Raw genomic sequence first — 27,221 nt, forward strand, 5'->3', positions numbered from 1 at the left:
AAACACATTATAAAAGTGCTGATATAGAATAATTTGCCAAAACAGTAATGAAACAAACATCATGTGCTACAATTTAATTTATCTACTGAAGCTACTGAAGACACAGGCTTATGTGCATAATCATACAGTTATCTGGATACTTTCTAGAATATCTTGTACAGTGCTTGCTTCACAGGTCGTTATCCACCTTTGAGTTAACCATTAAGTTTATTCATTAATGAGATACATGGATTTATTTAAAGGTTACTATGTTCACCTTAAATAGATTGTTTGTGTAGATTACTGGCATAGTAATTTTAACTAACTTAAGCTTGGTTAAGAGGAGAGGGCTTTGCTATTAACTAGATTTCTGCAGCTTTCCTGGAACTTTTATCTGGATAGAGAAAAGAGATCCAAATTAAGGCTTCAGTGGAGGGAAAGGCAAGCAAGGTTGTCATACATTGTCTGATGGCGACTAGCTGGAACGGCCAGCAAGCTTCAAACTAGCCAGAGTCAGCAGTACTCATCTCCACGCATTAACAGACTGACAGAGCTAGGCAAATGACAAATTGTGGTTCTATTCCAAGTTCTGCTTGCCTAGAGGAAACCATTAGTTTGTGTTTATGTGTTGAATAGTACAAACATTTTGCGTTGTATCAATGCTGAATGAGTTGTTAAATCAAGTTTAGGCACATCTGCTGGGCAGTGGTATGCTAGAAAAACATGAACTGTTTCTCCCAGTGAGCCCGTTTTTCTCTTGTACGTAAATGAAAGCAGCTACAGTATCACAGAAAAGTAATTTGTATTTCAGCTTGGTGCATTTTACTGTCCTGTAGACGTTTACACTCCAAGAAATTACTTAGTGGAAAGACTTGGGTTTTCATCACAGTATCATATATATGAAGTGACTTACAAATAACATCAGTGAGCCATTGCACTCAGCTTTCTGTACTTCCTATCAACATGCTACGTGTGTATAAGCAAACAGAAATTTTGACAGTGTTATCATTTTTGTTTAATTAGCTAAAACATTTTGTATTAATTTGAGCATTACTTCTTAAGCAGAAAGTCTGAATTTTATAGAAATACTTATCTTGTAAATACTTATATCTTGTGTCTGTCATCATAAACTGACACAACCCCACAACAGGCATGTGTGTAGTGTTCCAGTGACTATGCATACTACATCTTGCAGTTTAGTAAAGTATTATCAGGAGCTTTTCCTCTGGATGGATGCTCTTACAGAAGGAACAAAACCACTATACAGTTTAGATTACAGGTTAGGGCAAACTAGCTGCCACTACCTATTGGCAACTTAAAATTGGAGATGCAGCAAAATGTTTAAAAGAAACACAGACATAGAAGGGAAAATTATAATTTAATTGTAAGAAAAAAAGTTGGAGACTTTAGTGCATACAGACTGGCACCTTGGTAATTGCAATCCCAGAAATACAAAAGAACCTGGACATAAAGTTGCAAAATATTAACCAAGTGTTTTTAGCAAACTAATTGAAGTCCTTTCTGGTACAATCACATGGAAGCATAATAAAGCACAGGAAAAAATTGATTAGGGAGAAGTACTCATCTGACTTAACTAAAATGCAAAGCTTTAGAATGTATTCTGAAGAAAAATTATATTTACTGATAGGAATATGAGGGAAACTGATAGGCTTTTATAAAAGAAATATTTTACCAAGTGATCTAATTGCTTTCTTAAACAATGGAAATGCACCTAATCTCATCTGGGTCTATAGTCTATGGGATTAAATACTAGCAAAACTGGAGAAGATGGAGATTAGCAGAAATAAGGCACAAAGAGGGAAGTGTTGAGTTGAAAGGAAGTTGTTGTTAGTGCTCGCCAGGAGTTGTTCTGGGGACATTCTGGTTTCATGTTACCATTAATGACATAAGAATGAGTCACCTAATAGAAGCTGGAAGGTGTAGCCAGCACAGCTTGTTATTATGGGGAAGGAACTGGTTGATTTGGCTTTCAGGAGAGGAATGGAATTCCAATAGAATAGAATAGTTCTTAAAAAGAAAAATACACAACACCTCTTCTCTGAGATCTATTTATGTACAGAGTCTATATCCCATCAGAGGGGTATTCCCTACAGAAAAAAGTGGATGTTGTAAACTTAAGATGAGTGAAGTTCTGTTACTATGTAGGAAAACTTCTGGGAATTTTCTGGTAGGTGTAATGGTACCAGGAAAAGAATAATAATAATAATGTCCTAAGCCTATACCAAATTTACTAAGTTTATAGAAGAAATTACACGCATGATGTTTGTAACAGCAAGGGAACAAATACAGTAAAGTTGAGGCTACCGGATGTACCTACACAGTAATATAATTGTGCTGGCAGTCACAGCAAAAATGCACCTCCTGGCACAGTCAGAGCTGTGGCTGCCAAGGAAATACTATAGGGAGCTGTATCTTCAAAATACATGTGCTCTGCTGCAGTGTGATCATTCTGAAACAAGGTTCATTTTCCTTTGTTGATGTCTGACCTTCATCAAAGGGAGGCTTTCCCAACAAACTAGTTTGGGTGGTAAGATTCTTCTTGTATACACAAGATTGTGACTTCACAGTCAGACAACAGTGAAGGCTTCAATTCTATAGTAATAAAGCAGTAACTTCAGAAGGCTGCTTTAGTGTATGTGTAGTGTGTCTGGGGTCAAATTTGATGTTGTTCCAAGCAGAGTAATAACAAATAGCGGTATTTCTGCTAACAGTTGCTACCAGTGCATTCCATTATTCAGTCAACTGGTTTTAACCCTTATCTCTCCTTCTACTTAGAATTAATAAAATTCTGTTTGAACTGTATTTCTGTACTTAGTTACATATAAACTTATAGAAATCAGTAATATTTTTGTTCTAGAAGCCTTAATATATGAAACTTGGTAACACTAAAAAGAAAATCAATTTATTTGACAGAACTCTCTTTTTTTTGACTGACTACCTTGAAGAGAAGATTTCTTTTTTTATCCTTATGCCAAGAGCAATGACTTCAATGACAGCTGTCAGTTCTAGAAGAATTTTTCAATTATAAAGTTAAGAACTGGCATCTATTAGCTAATCTGGTTCTGGGCTACAAATCAAGAGACAAATACATGGCAGGAGTTTAAGTAAAATGTTCCTGACTTGAATGGATGAGGTCACTTAGGAAGGTCCTTCCAGCTCTTTTTTATGATTTTGTAATAAATAAATAAAATGTTTTCATGATACTTCTTTATTTGGTTTCATGTATGTTAAAAGGAGAAAAGAATTCTGCAAATTAAAAAAGCAGTGTAAAGGTTATGAAAACAAAACCCTTCCTGAGGGCATTTTTTTAATGTTGTTATAAAGCCTTTTATCATTATTTTTACCTGCAGAAAAAACAAGACTAATTAAGAAAGATGTTAATGTTGGCAAAATATTTATCATCATATACTCTGAAAAATTATATAAAACAACTACTGCTTTGCTCAATTAGAAGTAAAACCTGTATTAGTAACAACAGATTTTGGATACAATTACATGCAGTAGTTAAAATGCAGACTAAGAAGTCAAGGTAAGAAACCAGTTTATCTTATTTGCTGTATTTTGAAGTGTGCCAAAAATATGCCTTTATACAACACTTGTAGACACGTATATGTAATAGTCTTGGTTTTGTCATTCCTTCTAAAAATAATTTGTGCATTTGACATTACATTTTTTTAACCTTTTCATATTTTTTCAATTATCCAGAGGGTGGATGTTTTAATGTTTCTCTTTCTCCTTATATTTTTTTAATACTAGTATCCACCTTTAACCTCTCCAGTTCCTGAATTTCTCAAAACTCCCTCTACAATTGAACAGCACGTTACACGTTCTACTGCTACAACCACCCTGACCACAAATACTGTATCTGCAGCAAAGCCTGGGCCAACATTAGTAAAGGTAGGTATGATAACGGCATCTGAGGACTATGTTGTGAATATATGTCCTTTTCCAGTGCTATACTTAATGAAAAAATACATGAGTCATGTGATAGTGCCTATAACTAACAACTGTTACTGGTCTTGAGAAGAACATACTGGGTTGTTGACAGAAAGCTTTTGTATGCTAAGATCAACCATTAATGCTTGCAGGGAATGGCTCGTTATTTCAGGAGGTCCAGACAGCTGACTAAAGTTTTCCAGTAGAATGATGGATTACATTGCTATGGAAGTTTTAAGAAATAAGGACAGCAGATTTTTGCAATATTGAATTTCTACTTTCTATTGGTGAAACTAATATTTTCTAATCTGGTTTTGTAGGTAGAATAATTTAGTAGGAACAGAGGCAACTGCATTCATCGTCCACCTATAACCAAACTGGTGAAGGGCACTGCTCCTTTTATGCAACTATTTTCTTAGTTAATTTGTTGTATAAGCAGAAGGCACTGTGTGAGAGAAGTTGCTGTATCCTTGTATTTGAATATCAGCAGAACATACTCAGTTCTCTTTTCTGCATTGAGCAGCAGCATGGAAAACTTTTTCAAATACAATTAGAGAGGGGGTTGTGTTAGATGTCTATAATAATTTATTTCAGCAACTTTGCCAAAGGTCTTCAGCTGTGTAATCATTGTAAGTATGCAGACTTCTACCTAACTATGTGTAATTAATTCTTGGTTAAATTTACAAGGATGACCTCCAATACTCAATTTCTAGTATAAATTTGGCTGTATCCACTGATACCAATGGACCTGTTCCAGCTTACTTAATGCCAGACCTTAATGACAAATTCAGATATCCCTCAAAACAGGCTGTGTGATAAATGTGCATGGATCAACACAGGATTTCTGCTTTGATACCTTCTGTATGACCAACTTTTCACTCAGAATAATTTCAAAGAGCTTGAAGGGAGTTTTACTACATATGCAGGTATTGCTAATAAGGATTCTGCTGAAAGTTTCATTAAGAGTAATCCTGTAATTTATAGGACTGTCTGTCTGTGCTTTTAACATAGAATTGTAAGTACTTCTACCCTGCAGGTGTTTACAGACAGACTTCAAGATGCTAGCTTTTACTTGTACAAAGTGCTAAGTGGCTTTGAACTTACTTGTTTAAGAAGAATGCCTCTTTGCCATGACAGGTCATGACTAGCAGAATCCCATAGCTTCATTTGTGCCATCTATGGACACAATATTCACAAACTGTGATTTGATGATCCCTTCCTGTGCACAGTATAACCCAGCTGGAGTATGTTGACTGGAGTATGATAGCAAATGATCCTGTTTGGGAGGTTTGCAGTAAATGTGCTCCTGTAGGCTTTGTCTTTATGTCTTGCATAACTGCTTGTAAATGATGTATCTGTTACAGTTGTTTCTATCTTTTCCATCCACAAACAGCAAAGCCACCCAAAGAACCCAAATGATAAGCATCGGAGCAAGAAATGTAAAGAACCTAAGCCAAGAGTGAAGAAATTAAAGTATCATCAATATATTCCACCTGATCAGAAAGGTGAGAAAAATGAGCCACAGATGGACTCCAACTATGCTCGTCTGCTACAACAGCAGCAACTGTTTTTGCAGCTGCAGATCCTGAGCCAACAGCAACAACACTACAACTACCAGACAATTCTACCTGCACCACTGAAGTACGTGAAGCATTGTTTGTGTCCTTTCCAGAAAAGATATATACATCAATTATACACTTAGTGCTTTAGAAGTAAATGTGTTTTGCAAATGTTAAGAGATGTTTGGAACCCAAGAAAAATTAAATGGCAATGTGCATCACTGTGGGTATTACTTGCCTTATTTAATAAGGTGATGAGCTGGTTCTCTTGTTAAAATACTCCTGAAGTTTGAAGCCTTTAATGGGTTCTAGTTAATGTTTGTGTCACATGAAAACAGAACCTCGTACTGGTCAGATGCATTTTTTCTGACCTAATTCATGTTTGAAACTCAAAAGCATTTATGCTAAAGCAAGAAAGTTTTTACACCAGTTTCACTCAAATATGACACAGATAAGCAGAGCAGAAAAGCTTACAGATGATGGCTTTTGCAAAGACAGGTACTATTGTTGTGGTTTTATTGTCTTTATACAACAGTTTCACAGTTTACAAATAAGAAGAAACGGTCATTTTAAATTGGTTAAAATGTTTATGTTGTTTATAGCCTCATCTCTAATGGTTGTACGAATTCCTCATCAGTGTTGATCTTTAGCACTTTTAATAGTGAGAAGTATACTTTCTGATTTATAAGTAAAGGCACTCAAAAAAAGAAATCTTTAGAGGTTTGCCAACACTCAATAGCAGAATGAGATGCTGATTATCTGCAGTTTCCTTTGCACCAAGACCAGTCTTTTCCTAGAAGCGTTTAATAGTGTAACATGCTGCATCACACAACCCTACATTCAAATTACTTTCAAATGTGTGGGGTTTTTAAAATTATTTTTCACTGAGTTTTTATTTCTCCTCAGCAAGTGAGGCTAGGAAAGTTGAAGTTACCATCTGTGGCTGTATTTATAATTACCATGTATCCTAACATTTGGATAAGAGATGTTTCTGCCTGCTTGCCCACGCTTCTTATGTTTCATTTACTGACATTTCAGAAACATTTCTTCATAAAATCAGTTGAACAAAATAAAAGAGCTAACTTATGGGAGCGAGTGTAAATTATGGCATTTTTAAATTTTTACAATTATTTTGAGATCCTTTTATAAGGTTCTTATGAGTGCAGCTGATAAAAATGCATTATCATCAGCGTAAACTGCCTTTATGTTGGTCTTTATTATATATGAACACTGGACATGTATTTAGGGTTGATAAATAGAGTTAAATATCATGGGGTTTTTTTAATTGATGTAAAAAGCCCCACCCTAACAAGTTGCCTTAGCTGATGATTAATTTGTATAAACTGATTCTGCAGTCTATAATATCCTGTGGGGATATCATGACAATAAAAACTACGAAGCATGAATTAGGACACTTAAAATATCAACATAGTCCTCTCTGTGCTGTTTTATTAAAATATTTAATGGTTATGTCTTATTTTAAGTAAGATTTGTAAAAAAATTCGTTTGTTAACTTGATAGACACTAGATTTAGAATCACATCTTCTTCATTGAAAACATAATATGTTTAGCACTGACATTACTGTCCCCTTTTTATCATCACTTGAAGGCCACTGAATGACAAACAGAGTAACAATGGGAATACGCCACTGAATACCTTGAACAGCAGCACACCCACATCAGCTGCCAGCTCACCAAGACAGAACAGTAATATTCCAAACCGGAAACCAGGACCTCTGCCTTCAAGCCTGGATGACTTGAAGGTAAAAGAGTAAGAGGGATTTGTCCATTCCTGTGCATCACTATAGGTCATAACTTGCAAACTGTTAGTGTCAAGAAAAAGCTTGGATATCATTTACCAATGAAAAGTGTAATTTTCTCTTGACTGTTTAGAATAAGTTTTGTCAAAATTTTCATATGCAGCTCTTTTGGACTTAAGTTTTTTTTTTCATTTAGCCTCCTCACGTGCACATGTTCTAGAAATGACAGTTCTTTCCCAAAGAATTAGAAGAATTATAATTTCAGATAGATTGTATAAGTACCTAATTTGATACCTATGAGGTGCACCTCATGTGAAGTTCCAGCCTTGGCAGATTTAAGCACTGGAAGAGTAATTTCCTTATTACCATTTTAGTATCTCAATGAAGAGATTTAGTAAGCAGTAGAAATTAAAAGATGTCCTAATAGTAACACATGCAGAGGTCACTGCTATAAAGCCAACGCAGAAACACCAGTAAAAGAAAATGGAAAACAAGAGATGGTCTTACCAGAGTTCAACACATCATCTCAAAATGAACACTAAATTCAATAAAATCTTCCTCAAGTTATAAAATATGAGCAATGCATAGGATTTTCTTCCTTCAGAGATAGGTTAGCAGGAATTAATACTGTGAAGGACCTAATGAGAATAAATCTGAAGAAGCTTGCTGGGATTTAGATTCAGATTCTTTCAGTAGCAACTAAAGGAATGTGCCAAACCTGAGTGGAGGAGTAAGGACACCTAGTGGGCAGTTTACTCATTTCTCCCATTACCAAGGTGTGCTGTGTTTCTGAGGGATGGGAGTGAGTATATTTTTAGACTTGAAGGGATAAAAAAAGAAGTTTTGGAAGATTAGATTCTCAAGACAGTTATGTATTGTCAGTTAGTGCCAATCTTTTAATATGAAACAAGTCTGTAAAGTGCAATTCAAACAGTGTTTGAAATAAGCTTTTCAAATTTTATCAGCTGCTAACTTTTTAAAGATATTTAAGCTAGTATCTGAATTTGTGCTTTGCAGCAGTAAAAGCTGTTCACTTAGCCACTTCTGTATAATTTATTGGTATTCCTGCTGATGTGGTAACAGAAGCATAAGCTATGCTTGCAGACCTGATGGTGGTGGTTTAACACTGAATCACCTAAATCAGTTCTGATTAAGAATTCAGAAATGCATTGCTGAAAAAAAACAAAAATTAGAATGCACTCCCAACCAAGTGCAGAGGATACCAGACTGAGGGAAACAGATGATAATCTTGGTCAGGTAGACTGTAAGTAGCAGGTCATGGCAGTGTGCTCAACAATCATGCATGCTGTCAGAACCCTAGTGTAGTAACTAGCAAATATGCACTAAAGTAGAATGTATATAAGTAATTATTAATATTTTAAATTTTTAATATTGTGCTTTATTTCAGGTAGCAGAGCTTAAAATGGAGTTGAAGTTGAGAGGATTACCAGTTTCTGGAACAAAAACAGATCTTATTGAACGACTGAAACCGTATCAGGATCTTAATAACAATGGGGTGGCTACTAGTAGCTCTGTTACAGTAACCACTTCTAGTGGGGCCACAGGTAGCACAGGGGAAGTGACTGTGGCCTTTCCTGTTGCAACAGTAAATAAACCAGTGGCAAATACAATAACCAGCTTTCCTCCAGAAAAAACATCTACGGTGCCTGGCGGCAAAGTAGTAAATACGGAAAACATGGCCTCTCCTTTGCCTATATCTCCTTCTCCTTCAGAACAATCTAGTCTAAGCACAGATGATACTAGTGTGGCAGATACTTTCACAGAAATGATGACCATGATGTCACCATCCCAATTTTTAAGTACTTCACCACTAAGGGCAAATACGAGTGACGATAATCAGAATCGCAGTAGTGGAAGCATCTCAACCATGGAGTTTGATGTAGCAGAAAAGGACCGCAAGCTTCAAGAGAAAGAAAAGCAGATTGAAGAGCTCAAAAGGAAACTGGAACAAGAGCAAAAACTTGTGGAAGTACTGAAAATGCAACTTGAGGTTGAAAAACGAGGACAACAGCAACAGTCTCAGACTTCTGGTAACTCAGCTGCTTTGGAACAGAAGCAATTCAGTGCTACTGTCAAAGATGAAAATGCTCTTACTGAGTGCTCCAGTACAAATCAGTCTGTACCTGTAGCTAGTCATTCTTTAGGACAATCAGTATACACTAGCAGCCAGAATCCAGTTGCCAAAAAGGCAGTTGTTATCAAGCAGGAGATACCTGTGGCCAAAGCTGAACCTCAGAATGCCATTTCTCAATTTTATGTTAATCCACAGAGGCAGCCACAAACTGCAGTTGTTGCCACACCACAAGCTTTATTAACTACCCAAGGAACTGCACAGCTGCTCCTTCCACTGTCTATCCAAGGCCCGAATTCTGCCACTGCAGTGCAGCTACCAGTTGGAAATATAAAGTTGCAGGTAAGGGTGGTTTTATTTTTCTCCATGTAAATTGCATGGCACTATTTGCATAATTTCATATAAACAGGTAAATGTGCTGCTTGTAAGATTAACTTAAAAATCAGACTTGGCCTCTTTCTGCTTTAAGGAAAAGAGCAGAAAAACTTAAGAGCCAATCTTTACACAACTTCTTCTAGTACTTGCTTTGCCACTTTTGTTCCCAGATACTCTTTCCTGAAAAGTAATTGTTTTACCATGTACTGCCTCCATTCACAGTTAGTTTTGATTTATATCAGCATATACCACTGTTTTGTTAACTCCAAATTGTAATAGAGAGCTACAAACCCAGAACTTTTTTTTGAGGTATACCTGCTTGCAAAATGTGTGTTTGAACTCCCTTGTGCGGTGATGGCTCATTATATTTAAAAATGTGAATGCTAGGTTGTAGAACTCCAGTCGAATTATAAAAATAAACCATGGTTACACAAATATTATTTCTAAGTTGATTACAGGAACTATCACAGTGAATAAATACAGCATAAACCATTATAAGTTATAAATGAAGAGGTGTAAGAGCTGACCAAGCTGAAACAGTTCAACCTGTTTGTCTAAGGTAGAATTAAGCATATAGTTCCATGTGGCGTTACTGGGACACGGCTAGATGAAATCCCCTGCCACTCACATGATTATTGTGTCAGGGAATTAGTTTTTCAGCTCCAGTGTGTGCTTGGCTGTTGTGGCATGTTGTGGGCCTAGACTTTGGGACTAACACATGCACCATCACATTTAGTAATACATATGAGGGCTGTAAAACTCTGATGGGGGTGGGCCCCACAGTCAGCACTGCAAGAGCTATTCTTGGTAGCTATCCACCCAGACAGATATCTGTCTAAATTGTTCTAAAACCCTGCTAGAATTCTGTAACAAGTATCAAGTTTTCATAACTACCAGCTAATAATTGTCTTTCTTGAGGTTAGACACAGTTGCCTTTCAGTGGCCATTAAAAACTACTATGATCTTAAAAACAACCTTTTTCTTACATCATCAGTTTTGTCTTCCTTGTTACTCAAACCCAGTTCTTACAGTCCCTTCTTACTGGTTAGGTTCTCTCTATCTCTTATTATTTTCATTGCTTTCCACTGGACGCTCTCTAGTTTGTTTTTATCTTTCTTTAACTCCATTTGCAAAAGAAACACCACCTTTTAGATGGGAACTCCCCAGTACCACACAGTAAAAATTTTGTCTCCTATATACAGTTCACAGTCATCTTTCCCAGAACACATGCTATTGCTTTTCTGCATAATCTATGCAATAGATCTTTACATTACATAATTTACTGTGAGATATGAATAATGTAAATATTTTATCTTCATCCTTTAGGCTCAATCACAAGCTGGAATACAGACCCCATCACAAATACCTGCTCCTATTTCTTCCTCTGGCCTGGTCCAGACAGCACCTCAGATGCATACTCCACAATCAAAACAAAATACCATCACGCAGCATGCACTTGGTCAGACCCAACAAATCAGAAAGGTTTGTGCATAGCAATAAGCATTAAGATAAACAGTTGTGTGATCTAATTCTAGGCAGTGCTTTTACAATCTTTTACGTGTCATCTGCACCATATATAGATGATCAAGTCACCTAACATCTGTACCATATTTTTCTGTATGATATAACACAAGGCTTGTAACTCATTCTCTTGCCAAAATATTAGTCCATTCTGGACTTTTATTTTTCATTTGCAAATAAAAAAAATGTAAGGCTTTTTAACTCAACGGTGCTCTTACAGCACCAATCTTGCTATGTTCTTCCTCATGCTTGACACTGGTGTTATACCAGGTATTCCAGTCAGTTTCTCCTGCTGCTGGCCCAAAATGGAAGATTCTTGTTGGCTGTTCTTAAGAGAAAGCTTTTACCTGTGGCTTCTGAGATCTATTATTTTATAGGAGTTCCTTTTAGTTTCCGTACTTGCCTTGTTGATTTCATCCTTCCTGATGAAGAAAGCTGAGGACTCTGATACTGAGGATAGCAATTCCAGTGAGTCAAAACCCCATCATATCTACAGTACTCTCTTCCTGAGGAATGCAAAGAATCATTCAGAGATTCTTCTCTTCCTATCTACCCAAAACAATCAGCTCTGAAATGTCCCATTCCAAAACAGATGTTCATCAGCATTGGATGCACAACTGTGAGTGCCAGTCCAGCCATGTTCATATGGTAACAGCCCATCAGCACCAGACACCGCAAAAGAAAAGGCTTTCTCCTCCTTTGAGCCTTTTCTAGGCTGACGTCTATCATGAGGAACTCAGAGATTGGTTTTGGACATTTATTGCTTCCTTATCTGTGCTGTTGACTCTAAGCCTCCTATCACTTAGGATAAAAAGGGTTTTCAGCCTGCCTTAAGGAAAGGGAAGAAAATACTGAAATTTCAAGATGAAGAGGATAATTTTTACTGTATGTTGTGTAACTCTTAGAAAATATCTCAGCCTTCAAAGTTTGTATTTCTGTTTACAAAAGTGCATCATAAACCCCATGTTCTGGTGTGATTTGGGGCTTCTGCCTTTGCAGTGTCCTCTAATTTCCTTCTGCTAAGGGTCTTGTTCCAGATACAAATTCATCTTAAAAGAGGTATGATTAAGCCCTGCCGTTCTATCTAAACAGCTGGCTAATAAGGGGAACCCAACTTAATGAGCATCATTGCTCTTCAGACTGCTTGTTCAATCTGTTGAATTTCATGGACATGGAGGTTATTCTACATAAGTTAGAACTGACATACATCCAAAAAGCAGATTTTATCTAGGTTCTCTGGGATTTGGTGAGGGGCTAATCTTACCTTTTTTAATTTGACAGGTCCTGTATACACATGCTCATTCTGAGGGCGTGTACTTGTGCCAGAGACTAGCAGTTTGCTTCCCTTGCTGTCTAGAAGTTCCTTGAAATTATTGCAGGAGATAACTAAGAATTGTACCTTCTAGTCTTTCCCCCTATTCAGATCAGTTGTCATGGAGACCACATAGTTCCCAGGAGACTTCAGTCTCCATCTGGCTATCTTGGAGCTGAACAGCCTGCCTATCTGAGGTGTTTCTTTCACCCATCTACTGAAACCAGGCAGCCTAATTGCAGTGGCTTTTAACATCAAAATGTAAAACATTTCTGTGTCACAACAGATCAGGACAGCCTTCATGCATTCAGCATTAGATCTACCTGTCTGCTGTTTGCATTGCATGAGACTTGGGTATTTCTGCAGGTAGATTGAGCTAATGAACTGTGAATGAGTAATGTTACCTACTAATTTAACACTTTTTAATTAAGCTGGTCTTCCTAATAGCCATCACCTCCATAAAGAGTTGTTCTCCAAAACCAGTTTCCCTTTAATCCATCTCAGCTTTCTCAAGCAGCTCAGATTTTTATGCAAACCAGCTGCCTATTCCATTTATTTTCTCTTACATACTTGAGGTGGCTCTTCACATTCTAGCTACCACGTGGTCCTTGCTCTTCAGCTAATTCAGTAATAAGGAGACATCTCCACAGCTATTCACCTCAGTGGCAGACAGCTGCAAAGTACAACTGTTTTGACACAGATGATCTGGGTGACTAATAAAAACGGTATTTAGCCCTCTCACAGTAGACTTAACGCGGTATTCAGATGGTACTCCACAAAGCTTATCTCAGCTTTTTCTCCATCCCCAATTTAAGATTTGTCACACCTTTGTCATAAAGGTATCTGGGAGTGATACTGAATTTAAAAGAGCAGTCTTACGCACTGATACAATCACAGCTCCTCTTCTCCCTTTGACTTAAATGTAATAGAAGTAGGATACTGCTTGGAATAATTTGCAATAGAGTATGGACTATCACTTGAAGAAACTAACAAAATTCACAGTTGATAGTCAAGTTCACGAGTTGTATTCTTCCTCACTACTCATAGATATCTGTAGTTAAATTAGAAACTAACCATTCTGTCTTAAAACAGGCAGCATAGGACAAGTGTGGATACATATACTAGTTTGTATCAAGCCACAAATAAGTTCACTTTATTGACTGTCCACTAGGTGGGGAAATCATGCATACTGTATTAAACTGTTCCATATTTTTCTGAATGTGTTTTGGAAAAATTATATTACACTTTCCTCATGCTTCCTAAAAAATCGCAGGAAAATAGGTACCAGTGATAAATGAAAGCATCTCACAGTACAAAGCTGCTTTCAAATAGTAATTGTTCAAGATCTACAAATTATTCCACCGGAGGGAAAAATGAGCACCAAAAAAATATCCCTTAATAGGGAATTGAAACAATCAAGTATTTTTTTTTTTTTTAAAAAGGCTTAAATTTTAATTGCATCATTTACCCAGTGTTGTTTTTTTTTTTTACAAACCACAACCTAAAAATGATGTATTAATCCTTCACAGGTTTTTCCACCTACCACATCAAATACAGTATTTTCCTATCAGGCTGCACCAGTTACAACACCTTCACAGTCTTTTATTAATAAAACATCAAACTCTAACATTCACACTGGTGGTAATCAGGTTCCCTCTGTGCAGAATGGACCTGCTACTCCTAATAAGGTAAGATTTGCCCAACAATGTTTTATAAAGTTCAGTTTTATATTATTATTGATTGTACATACTGCAGTTCAATCAAGTATGAGCAATGTACATTTTAATAATGCATATATGTATATATGTGTGAGAAGGAGAGAGAGAAATGAATTTTATCCCTTGTTACCTATGCTATTATTATTTGTAAACATGTAGATTGGTACAATGAAATAGGATAATCTCTAGAACTTGGTCCGTTCTTAATTCACTAAAAGGTATTTAGTAGTTACTTTGTTATTGCACGCAGCCTGGCTCTCCATCTCAAGCCCAGCCTTATATTGTTCAACAGACTCTCTTCAACAACACAGTATCCAAGACAAAAGATCCTCCTCGTTATGAAGAGGCCATAAAACAGACCCGCAATATTCAGACATCACAGCGTGAGGTAGTTATTTTCTCTTGTTTAGTCTACTAAAACCCTTTTTTTTCCCTTGGAATTATCAAAGCTATTGCTTACTTTTATCTTTTGTTTGGTGTCGAGATTTTCTAACATACCCTGTTAATATTTTTATAATTGTCTGTAACTACAGGCCTTGTGTTTCATGATTCATTTTATTAAAGCAGTGAACATGTAAATAAGTCTTACTGTATCCAGTAATTGGGGTAGTGCTGCTATTGCTACTTAATAACTAGCCTTCAACTGACTTGTTTCAAGGATGTATGATACCCAAACTTCAGACTTAAAAGACAGGAAATACATTCCCATTGTGCAAAGTGAGTAAAGTTGAGGAGCACTTGTGTGTGTTTATACACACTTAGGCAAACATGCATATAGGTGAGATAGGTGTTAGCTCAAAAAAAGTCTGTAATTAGCTTGATGAATAACCCTGGGGAGTGCTCTGTCATTTTACCATGACACCCTTCATCTTGGAATAAAGCTGCAAACAAAATAACAAGCATTCCTAACCTCATGCATTTCAGAACTATTCCAAAAGATAAAACCTTGTAGTGACTTGGTATTGGTTGCTGGGTTTGTGATGGCAGATACTGGGCAGAAGCGTGGGTTATCTATCTAATGCCATTTATATGTTCTTGGCATGTGTAAGACATCCTTGCACTGAAGGTACACATGTTGTATTAACTGATTCTGTCACTTCCCATTAGCAAAGCGCCTCCTCACTGGCCTCTTCTCAGGAGCTAGATCTGATGACAAATTACTTCACAGCTCCAGAGTAAAATAAAAGCATTAAAACGCTGTTTTAGTTTTGAGGCCATTGGAAAAGTCTCCACTTTTCCTTGAATGTTTGTGAAATAATAGGTTTGTTATCTTTTGGTTATTCAAGAGATGGATGTTTAAAACAAACCAAAAAAAGCTGATGAAAGCTTCCCCCCATTTAAAAAAGAAAATAACACGAACATAAAAATTAAAAGAAACCCACATACCTAACAAAATGCATCTTACATGGTAGTTGTTTGCAGGGTATCTCAGAGAAAGCAGTTCAGAGTGCACCCCAAAGTTCTGCAGTTATTCCAGATACCTACCTTGCCACAAAGTAGGGTTAGTAATTCTCCTTATGCTTGGTTTTCTTCACCTCTTTCCTAGGTTGCCTCCAGGAGACCTTTGTCTCGCTTCTCAGATTTTTTCCCAGTTTCTTTCTATGGAAACTGACCAGAGATTACAAGTGTTTCTCCAAAACTATTTCTCTGTTTTCTAGATTGACAGTTTCGTATGATGAATTTTAGTTTTGATCATAGCTTAGTACTTACGTATTACTGAGAGAAGCTAGCATCAGTCAGCTCTAGGAAAAAATACTACAAGAAAAATAATAACCTTTTTCTCATGCACTCTAGATTTCCAGTGCACACAGTCAGCAGATGGATGATCTTTTTGATATTCTCATCAAGAGCGGAGGTAAGTTAATTGACATCTGTGTGAGGTAGTTATTTAAAATCTGGTAATAAAAACTCATTGCTGCAATCAAACAAAAGAATTCTTCCAGGGAGAGGAGGCAGAAGTTATCCAGCTTGGATGAAACTACTATTTCTGAAAGGTCGCAATAATTACCTATCAAAGAAAATGTTTACCAAAACACATACAGTCAACTTGCTGTGGGACTTCTCTGCTTGTAAAATAGCCCAGCCAGACCTTTGCAATAGCTCATACAACATTCAGAGGATTAAAATAACAACTTTAGGCTAGCACAGACATATTTTGTCAAAATTGGAAAAAGTTTAGCAAGTCCATATAATGTATATTGAAAATATACAAAAAGTAGAATAAGGTAAGAGTTAAAGGATGATGATACTAAAATTTCATTAAGTATAACTGTGTTTCATAAACTGTAAACATCAGAGATACGTTACTGGAAAAAGTATGTATGAACTACATAGAGGCATTAATGAGTAAGAACTCTGTGACAGTTAAAATAAGGGAGCTATCAGAAAGGAACTGAAATAACTTAAGTAATATACAGAGTAGCTTTGCAGTAAAAGAAGGAGCCTTTCAGGCATAATTAGGCTTTGCAGAATAAGAAGCCATTACAATACTGGAAAATGTTCTGGTGCCAGGCAATTCAATTAGCTTAATGTTTTGTACTACTGTCTTACAAGGATCTTGGCAGCAGTGAATGCCAGGACGTGACTGATTTCAGAATATTAGAGGATTTTAGTCATATTCTAAGCATCAAAGTATCTTCTCTTTTTTGAAGCAAATTGGAAAGTCAGCTGAAGAAAATGGTGTGGACTGTGACAGACTGAGCAAAGTGACCTTTGCAGTGTACAACTCAAGCTAAATTAAAAAATTCTTTCAATGCTTTCATTAAAATACTGCATGGTAGTTAGAAGAAGTTCTGCCTCTGGAACAGAGGATGTAGGAAACACTGGTGTGCTTACTTAAATATTTGCTTTGAGTCTTACATTACTAAACCTATTTGATCTTAAAGGTAAAAATGCTCTATGTTTACAAAGTTGCCATAAAAAAAGCAAATACTTCCTGATTGCCTTTATGAAAAATGAAGGAAAGCATTCAGGGCTCTTGCACTTATTTAAATGAGGTCTACACTGAAAAGTGTTCAGTTCATGAACATACAGAGCGTGAGAGTGTCTGTTTGGTTATGCTTTGCTTTTACTAAGCAGTCATTTTAATAAGTGCTCTTACAGGTTTTAAGAATGTGGTTTTGCTTGGAATACTGGTGCAAAATATATTGTCAGGTATATTTTTGCTGACAAAAAACATCATCTGTGCTAGAGGATTTATTTGCATATTATCGTTTGTCTCATCTTATTTGTGGATTCCATTTGCATATAAGAATTAATTGGAACTTTGTTTTATTTCCTTCTGTTGTTACTGCCACTATCTTACGTGTAACTTCTGGACAGAAGAGTAGTTTTAGCTTCCAGAATCAGGAATACATGTATAAATAAATAAATAAATCATATCAATTGATCTTTTAGACTCTTAATCCATGACACTACTAAACAGGGATGGAACTGAAAATTGGTTGAGGTAGTCTTCTCTAAATGAGGAAATGAGGAGACTATTCTACTTAGTCAGAAGAACTGTAATCATGAAAGACATAAAGCTAACATCTAGAAAATTGGTCCTTTTGTCATTAATATAAATAGTATAATGGGCTGAAGTATTACTGAAAGCAGAACTCTGGAACTTGTTTTTAAATACTTTGTTGTTCATAGACGTGATGTAATCTGATCTACGTACTGTTCGTGTAATCAGACCAGCAAAATTACTCTTACTCCATGGAGTTCGCCATGGATGCATCTCAAAGTGGGCAAAAAGAGGTGGAAGTTGCAAGCCTGAGGTTATATGTCATAATCTTTTCTGAATTAAAGTGTTGGTTTTTTTTTGTTACAGAGATTTCCCTTCCAATCAAGGAGGAACCATCTCCCATTTCTAAAATGAGACCAGTAACAGCCAACATCACTACAATGCCAGTCAACACAGTGATATCACGCCCACCACCACAAATCCAAATGGCCCCTCCTCCTGTGTCCTTAGAACCAACAACCAGCTTATCTATAAGTTTGGAAAACCAACTTGAAGCCCTCTTAGATGGAACTTTACCATCAGGTAATGAAATTCCTCAACTGACAAGCAGTAATGAGGACAGAGAGCCATTTTCTTTAATTGAAGACCTCCAGAATGATCTGCTTAATCACTCCAGCATTTTAGATCACTCTCATTCACCCATGGAAACATCTGACCCACAGTTTACTGCTAATAATTCTTGTCTGTCTCTTGACCTTCCTGATACAAATTTGGACAATATGGAATGGCTAGACATTACAATGCCCAGCTCCTCATCTGGACTCACTCCTCTCAGTTCCACGGCTCCCAGCGTGTTTTCCACTGACTTTCTAGATCCACAAGATCTACAGTTGCACTGGGATTAAGCTACAGCCAATGAGAACATGACCTGCGAGTCTCCTTACAGCAGAGGTCCATCATTATATCATTCTGATTGCAGTTAAGATAAATTAAGACAGTAGTATTTGGAAGAACAAATGCTTGAAGCTAATTCCTTATTGATTTTCAAGTTTACAACAGTGAATTACTTCATGCTCCTGTCAGTAATGCAGATCAGGGCCCTATGAAAGCTGTATTTCACAAGTCAAGAAATGATTGTACTTACTGATTGAAGTACCCCAAGGTAAATACATGAAAGAAATTATGTCTCTGACTTCATAATGCTTAAATGAGCAACACTTAGAGACGAAAAAGTGAGATTTCACCTGTGTATAGACACAGTGAGCAAGTGTTTGGGGGAGGGTGAGGTATCACTGCACTTCATTGTTCCTGTGGATAGCCTGAGCCAGGGTCAAAATTAATTGTGAGGGCAAAGGCAAGTAGGAGCACTGGCTGGTTCAGTGACATTTCATATATCTAGTCTCTTAATTTGTTCAAGTTGTTTTTATGTTTTTTTCTTGTGGGTTTTAAAACTCTTCCCTCATTCTTTTATTATGAGGGAAGAACCTAACTGCATCCAAAGGGACATTAAGTGTAAGTGTAAGAAATCCACTGTAGCTATGCCAGGTAATATTGAGAACACTGAATTTTGTATAGCAATGCTCTGGATTAAATAGCTAGGTTTTATGTGTATATCAGACAGTTATTTGTATACTCTTTTAACTTTGTATAGCCTATTTTTGTGAACAGAGGGGAACAGTGGTCTTCAAATGAGATTACTATAATGGAAATAATAAATATCCTAATTTGTGTTTGAGGATATTTGTTAGCTCATTGAATCCGTTATCTCAGTATATTAGAACAGTTTGAGGAAGGAGAAGAGTTTAATAAATGCTGTTGTGCACTATGATCCTGCAAGCATCTCTGCAAGAATAGTCCCAATGCTCTCAAGAACAGATATTTTTAGGATCAGACTGAGTTGCAGGGGACGGTACTGACAGGATAACCATCATTCCTTAATGAGTACTTTATTGAACAGCTTTGTCTACCACTACATAACATCAGGGAAGCTAAACAGAGAAGGTGCTTGGTGAGAATCCTGAATAGCACACACTTATGGAAAATAATAAAAGGCTAATAAGCAGTATCAGGATGTACTGCTTTGTGATAAGAAGGCATATTTCATATGTGAAACAGATAACAGCAAAAACAAAGCTCTTACCTCACAACACAGGACATGAAAATATTTTTTTTAACCCTTGTTTGTTTTTTTCGGAGTCTCTTACAAAAGCAGTTGGAGAAACAAACAAAAATGCAAATAGAAGTAAAATACTTGGTAATTCTATGGTTGTCTCTCAGGTAATAGCTGTTGAATGTTGCCATATATGATGTAGGCTGATAATCAAACATTAAATTGGAATTATGTCCTATTAGGGAATTCCTGAATTAAGATAAAAGGAAACAGTCCTCTGTTTCCTGAACAACAGAAATGTCTTACGTTTTCTAGTCTGAAAACTGATCCTACTGCAGAATTCCTTCCTCACCACAAACCTTCAAAAATTAAGTTTTGTAGGAACTAATGAAAAAATGCCCTGAAGCTTTTGCTTGCTTCTTACAGTAATTATATGTATCAGTTTCAAAAAAATAATGAAAACAGAAAGTAGCTGTTAACTATTTAGCAACCTGTATCACATTTAAAAGAAAAAAATCCAAATACAACACAATCATGTTAACATGAAACAAAATGCCCTTGTCAGACAATGTTGTGGAAATAACTGCAAATTTATGTCTCCAGATACACAATGCAGTTTGGTTTACTAATATTACACAATTCCATTGGCTTCAGATGAAATAGTGAATTATATAATTTATTCAGGGTTTAAACTAGCATGATGTGTTTGCATCATCATATCAGTTATCAGCACTTTAATTCATTATATATCTTCAATGGTTTTACAGGCCAGGATTTACTTTAATCTGAAACAAAGTACAGGAAAACAATCTATGGAGGTTTTCATAACAAAAGCTGAAAGACATATTTCCTCATTCCTTCTTGCTGTGCCTACAGTACTTGAGTACAATATTACATATGGACTGTCTGCCTTAAATTTTGATGGTATAGGACTCTTCAATAACATTGAAAAAATACATTCAACATTTTGCATTCCTTTTCATCATGTTATCTTGGGAGCTAATACTCTTGAGATACTAAGTGCCCTCAGCTGTTACGAGAATAAGAACTAAAGACTCTTGGTCTGATAGAAACAACTCTGAATGAAATGTAGTGTTCTGCAGTACTGTCAAATTATTATGTGTGATACACCAGACATCATACCACATGTGTGGTTAGAGTTACCCCTTTTTGACCCTGCCTTCTGATTAAATAAGAGGCAAGTGAATTAATTTTTAGAGGACAAATTAACTTAGAGCAACTGTACTGTCATTTTTGATGTGCATGTAAATAGAGCTTGAAGCTGGCAAAGTCATCTTGCTACAAAATTATCCTTATTAGCAGTGTAGAATGTTAATGAATCCATAGGAATCTATGTGCAGAAATAAACCCAAACAGTTGAGATGTGTTGTTATCAGTACAGTATAGCTTTTTACTTTAAAAGTCTATTTGAAAAAAATAAATACATTACAAAATTAAGGGATCATTTTAGTTTTTAAAGTACAAATATTCTAGACTAGGAAATGTGTGATTACTTTTTTGTACATTTCAGAATTATGTGTATTAAACCTTATATATAATGGTTTGCTTTAGACTTTGTTCTGAAATGTGGTATCTTTGCCATAGTTATATATGCCTGTTATGGCAGAATTAGGTTTTGCTTAGACTTCTGTGTGTGCATGTTTTACATGACAGTTTTTGTAACACCAATACAGTTCATCTTAGAAATTTAATCATGACTGTGCAGTTTGGCTGTACAGAACTGAATATATTTCTCATTAAGAGAACAGTTGCAAAAGGAATGCACTGGCACTAAATTTGCCATCTAATGCTTGCAATATACCAGTGGAACACATGCTATCAAATGTGCTGTTAGTAGGTCCTTCAAAATAATGAAGAATACCATTTTATCCGTGTGAAAATGAAAAGTTGGTGTTTACACTGCCAGACACAGAGAGAGCTCAGACATGTTTTACAAGGCTCATGTTAATCAAGAGGAATCACATCCTGCGTTTAATGCAGAAATGGTATTTGTTATGCACTCTTAGTGCCATTCAGCATTAATTAAGGCATGTACGTTTACAAGCAAAGTTTTGTTTAACATGATAATAGTTAAGAAATCATTGTCATAAATTCAGCAGTTCTGAGAATAAAATGAATTTATGGCACTTGTTCTCTACAGAAATTCATAGTCTAATCCAGCAACGTGGGCTTGCAGAATTAGACCTTTAAAAAGCTGAGGCCACAGCTGTTAGAAATATTCACTACTTAATACTGAAATTTCTTTCAAAAGTATTTCTAAATTCACTACCAGGAATTAGGTTCAAGGAAGCAGGTGATCAAAATAGAAGTTTCAAGATTAAACTTATATTACATAATCTCAAACATTCAGATGCCAGAAAAGTGTAGGCACTTTAATTAGAAACCAAACACAAGCTGCTGAACTGCTTTCAAGGCAGAGAAAATGCAATCACAGAATACATGTAACTGGAAGGGCATTATGTAACCAAAACACAGCAAAGCTCACCGGTGTAAACAGTTATTATTTGGGTGGTATCTTCAGTGTAATATAAACTTAAAGCAAATTCTATTAAAACTGGAAACAAAATTTCTTCCACCTATCTCTAGTAAATGTTCCGTTAAAACTCTTTAAGTTGTACTTTATTGAGTTCTCTTTTGATGACTTCTAGACCATCCTACAGATGTTTTTTTATGCGAGATACGTGGAATGGAGTTGCATGTGGCATATACATGGCCAATAAAGAGCATCCATTAAAACCTGAAGTGATCTCAAATATTCCTTTAAAACCAGTTTGCTAGGAATAAAGTGCAAAACAAAGAGACATGCACATCATTCTGTAGTGTCCAGTACTGAATATAAAGACTTTCTAAGTTAAAAGTGCATAAATGTATTTGTAGAAATCTAGCCAAAAAAGCCATTCTAGCTATGAGAGCAAATTCTCAATAAAAAGCAGGGAACGGTTAATAAGTATATAATCTCAATATTTTTATAAAAAATTCAGCTCAGATATTCAAAAAACAGCCTAAAATAAATTATAATAATATAAACATTTAAATAGGAACCAAAGCATTGCCATTTATATTGCCAAAGGAGGCACTTTGTATTTTGAAGCATAGGAAATTAAATCCCCCAAAGTATTAACCATACCTTTTTAAAAATCAAGGATGTAGATATTTTCAAAGCTGTTTTTGATGCTTAAGAGAACAGATTTGTTTTTGTTGTTTGAGAAATTTGTATTAAGTAATAGCACAGGCTTTTTTCCAAATAGGAATTTTCTTCACAGTACTGCTTGCAGTAGAAATAATGCTAACCCTAAGAGGTGTTTCTCTTCTTTTTTTCATAGTCATAATTATGTCTTAGCATCTCATTTTCTGAAAAGAAGAAGACAGACATCTGTCTCTAGGGCCCTCTTTATTTAAGCACTACTTTACTAAATGCAAATTATGGCAATCAGGGCGTCAGTTTATGTATTGCCTTTCTACAAGAAACCATGATGCCTTTGTATTTGCTGTTTGCACCCCTAAAATCATTTCCATATGTTTGAATGCCATATGTTTTGCACATTGTATTGTATATATGTAATGCATACTGTATTTTTATATGTGTACTACATTTATCAAATATTTTGTACATAGTGGCAATATTGTAGCTACTGAGGAAATGTTTGATATTTCGGCATTTTTGCTAAGTGTCTCAAATAAAAAAGAAAAACTGTGTTAATTTGTCCGTGCTTACTACTTAGAAGTGAAAAATACAATTAATAATCAACAACAATTCTGACTCTTAAGAGTAAGAACCATTTGGCCTATGCTCTAAGTATCTTTCTCACAAAAAGGAAAAATACTGAGATCTGCACTTTGACAAACTCCAAGAGCGATAGTTTATCTTCAAAATCAGAGCAAAACCTGTAAGAATAGAGATTTCCTGGACACTTAAAGTTTAGGTCTGTATGTTTTGGGGTTTTTTTAAGCAATACTACAATATTAATTCCTTTTCTGGTTTTTATTCATTGCTCAAGAAAAGGTACTTTTAGTACCTTTAGAAAAAGCTACTTTTAAAAAAGTACTGTTTAGTACTTTTGTCATTCAAAAATCCTAATATGCACAAGTGTAATAACTATCTTGCATAACACACAGGTAAAATGTATACTACACTTCAATATATTTTAAATTAAGTGGCTTTATAAAAATCAAAACTATTGTAATCGATGACCCTTTTATATAGCTGATGACCAATACAGTCCTTATTTTGTATTTTGCCACCATATTTTCATGATGTGCAGCTGCTGGGGTTCACTGCCCCACACCTCATCTACTAACGAGTTCATTGAAAAATCAGCCCAATCAAACTGAACTTCCAAGAATCCCCGTCCTGCTATAGTAGTTTTTAGAAGGTGTGAACAGTTTGAAAAGGAGTGATTTTCCCAGGCTAACCAGATAGTAACCATGTGCTAACTGCACAAACCTAAGAAAACTCTCGACGGTTTACTAAAAACTGCAGAGACATTAATTTTGAACATCCTTGTTCTTTTTCACTGGAGCAAAACACCTTATTTAACAATTATTCTGAAGAGGACTTTACCTTACATAATCCATGCATTGGCCAAGTACAGTTGCATAGGGGTACTAAAGAGAGCACTAAACAAGCACTAGTTTAAACCCATCCCCATCAAAAATGGATCAAAACTGCAGATGCTGTGGTAAGAGTTGTGAAAATATAGTATGATTATCATACATACTTTTGTAAATCACAGAGAGCCAAGTCTCTAACAAAATTCTCAAAGGATAATCTCTTGCATTAGTCCACATCTTTTGCTGGTGCAGAGAGGAACACTGATGCCATGCATAAAGGCAACAGCATGGGACACAGGGGGCTCCTAGTACTGTTGTGACAGTGTCAAGGTGGAAAAGGAAGAAGGAAAAACCTAGTTTCTTTCTCCAAGTGAAACGTCTTTTGAGGAAAGGAAAAAGAGCAATTCAAATACCAAATAAAAAAGGCATTCCAGAAAGGTGCGTGTTGTTACTGCAAACCTCTCATGTCACTGCCCTGGGGCAGACTGCTTGGGATGCTTCCCCTGAGCAGCTCGGATCAGGCCACACAGATACATCTCAGAAAGCTGCCTGTGCTAGCAGGCAAGCTGCTGAACATTCCCCAGATAGTTTTACCTCATTTGTGAGTCAAATGCAACATTTTGTTCACTTATGCAAATGAACCTTTAAAGCCTCTCAGAGTGAAGTCAAAAAATATTAAAATATCATTGCAGATTACTGGGTGTATTTCACCTTGCAATACAGACTTCTGCTCCTAGCTGCATTACGCTGGCACAGATACAAAAGTAATACCCATTTAGGTTTATATGGGTATTCTTATAAGCTACAAAATATTGCAACTCTTTTTCATATTTTGCAGTACTAGTTTTGAATTTAACAAGAAAGTACATAGTGTTTGTATCACACTTTTTGAATAGAGGCTACCCAAATTCTCTAACAATAAAAATGGATTTCTAAAATAACAAGTAAAAAGAATAAGGTGATTCTGTGATAAATTAAGGGGTATTTTAGAACCATCATAAGGTAAAGAAAGAATTAGAAAATTACTTCTGATTTATACAAGATTACACCCACTTTCATTCATGACTTTGTTGAATTCTTCCAAGGTTTTTAAGATTTGCATTTTGTATTCTGCTCAGCTTGTGTTCTACACATTTCTGTGCTCATCTTCATGAGAATTAGCTATGAGATGTTCAATACGCACAAAGTCTCTTTTGATGCTGAAGCTGCTTAACTTAAATATTTACTGTTACACTTCCTTTCATGGAGGCAAGCCCCAGACTACATCACCTACCCTTTCCGTGTTAAAGTCTGTTCTACTCTTCACATCAGAACTCAGCCAAGTACAACAAAATCCATAAAGTGGTAAGTAGTATCCATTAAACTGAATTCAAATTTCCTAATATGTCCTGTAAATTTCATAAAATATCTTTCTTTATAAATTTGACCATTCTGAAGTTTGCATGCTACATATGCCACAAACTTACCTTCAGATACTATACACACCAAACAGAAACATTGCAAAATAAGTGCAGCACTTTTTGACTATGCATTTGTGCATTGCAGAATTTCTAGTTGGATTGTATCAGAGATAAAGCATTTGTTGCCAGCTGGCAATTTGGGGGGTTGATTGTTTTATAAAAAACAAGAAATATAAACACACAACCCTCCTCCCTAAACTTTGTTCATATTAGTATTATGATGTGAACACCAAGACAAGGACTGAAGAAGCTTGGCATTGTGCTGAATGAACTTTTTCCACAAGCTAAAATCTGGTTTTCAATAAAACCTGAATACATTAAACCATATTCTACAAATGCCCATCATGACATTTGTCTTTACTCTGTACAATATTAAATGCTATATACTCTTGCCTGTTAGCTGCTTGTGTGTTATACAAATGTTGCTATTTTTACTGTCTGAAGTCAGTGATACTTCCTTGATGACAAGGAAGTCACACACCTTTCCCCACACCCCATACTACAATCTACATCCCCACCAAGACCTTCCTACAAGAGAATCAAACTAACAGATTAGAAAAGCATTCAAGATGTAACAGCTAGAGGGTTGGTTTTTTTTTTTTCCTTTAAGTATTTATCAACAAATTAATAGAGTAAGACATATGTCTCTTCACATAAAAAATTACCTGAACAAAAGTCTCCAGTCTTCTCTGCAGAACAAGGACTGCAGGGCTGCTCTACACACATGGCATTGTTCTTGAATCTCTCCAAGACAACCACTGTTGATTAAAATTTAAAATAGTGAACATCAACTTTCATAAAGGTATGAGACAGTCTAAACTTAAGTAATTGATAACTAAGGAGCATTCCAGCCACCCCATAGCAAGTCTTTCTAAATTCAGTTACACAATTGCACAAATTCTGGATAAATATGACTGTATTCCTGTATCTCCACAAGACAAAGTTTGGCAGATTTTAGAAAGGCCTAGTTTTGTGCACTAAAGCAACACCTCCCTCTAAGAAGAGGCATAGGTAAGGAAGAAAAAAATGTGATTATCTTGTTCCAACAAAATCTCTGACATTATGTTTTCAGCATAAAGTCTTCTAAAGATTTTCCTTTAGGAAATTAATGTTCTGTTTTAAAAAAGGTTTTTTTCAGAAGAGAATACTGCATAAAAGATAAGGGCTTTCACACAGAGCTCAAGCAAGGGTAATGACCAGCATAAAAGACACTTTCACAGGAAAGTATCCAGATCTCAAAATAAACCACAAGCAATTACAGTTTTAAAAATCGAAGTTATGTTTTCAGTTATATAAAATATTGTCTTGATACCTCAGCTCACCATTAAACAGCATTTCATTTAGATAGATAGTAACAT

At 35.9% G+C, this 27,221-nt stretch overlaps 1 protein-coding gene and 1 long non-coding RNA gene across 12 annotated transcripts in view; one reads left to right on the forward strand and one right to left on the reverse strand.

The window, feature by feature from the left end:
• MRTFB (myocardin related transcription factor B) overlaps positions 1-23,552 on the forward strand; it is a 77,018-nt gene extending 53,466 nt beyond the window's left edge. For 5 of the 11 annotated variants that reach the window (XM_051632411.1, XM_051632408.1, XM_051632409.1 and 2 more), the window contains 9 exons: positions 3,757-3,897; positions 5,330-5,577; positions 7,105-7,258; positions 8,664-9,689; positions 11,049-11,204; positions 14,085-14,243; positions 14,524-14,661; positions 16,068-16,128; positions 18,088-23,552. In XM_051632411.1, the coding sequence (XP_051488371.1) occupies positions 3,757-3,897; positions 5,330-5,577; positions 7,105-7,258; positions 8,664-9,689; positions 11,049-11,204; positions 14,085-14,243; positions 14,524-14,661; positions 16,068-16,128; positions 18,088-18,626 (2,622 nt within the window). In that variant the 3' untranslated portion in view covers positions 18,627-23,552. Of the gene's footprint in view, positions 1-3,756; positions 3,898-5,329; positions 5,578-7,104; positions 7,259-8,663; positions 9,690-11,048; positions 11,205-11,620; positions 11,712-14,084; positions 14,244-14,523; positions 14,662-16,067; positions 16,129-18,087 lie in introns of those variants that run through there. The other 6 variants (XM_051632413.1, XR_007890897.1, XR_007890896.1 and 3 more) reach the window with 6 other exon arrangements.
• The window catches only part of LOC127390598 (uncharacterized), a 70,099-nt gene that overhangs the window by 41,389 nt on the left and 1,489 nt on the right, over positions 1-27,221 (reverse strand). The window contains exon 2 of the long non-coding RNA XR_007890899.1: positions 26,529-26,621. This is a non-coding gene — a long non-coding RNA (uncharacterized LOC127390598). The remainder of the gene's footprint in view (positions 1-26,528; positions 26,622-27,221) is intronic.

Source organism: Apus apus, chromosome 14 (assembly GCF_020740795.1).
Source record: "Apus apus isolate bApuApu2 chromosome 14, bApuApu2.pri.cur, whole genome shotgun sequence".
Classification (NCBI taxonomy): domain Eukaryota; kingdom Metazoa; phylum Chordata; class Aves; order Apodiformes; family Apodidae; genus Apus; species Apus apus.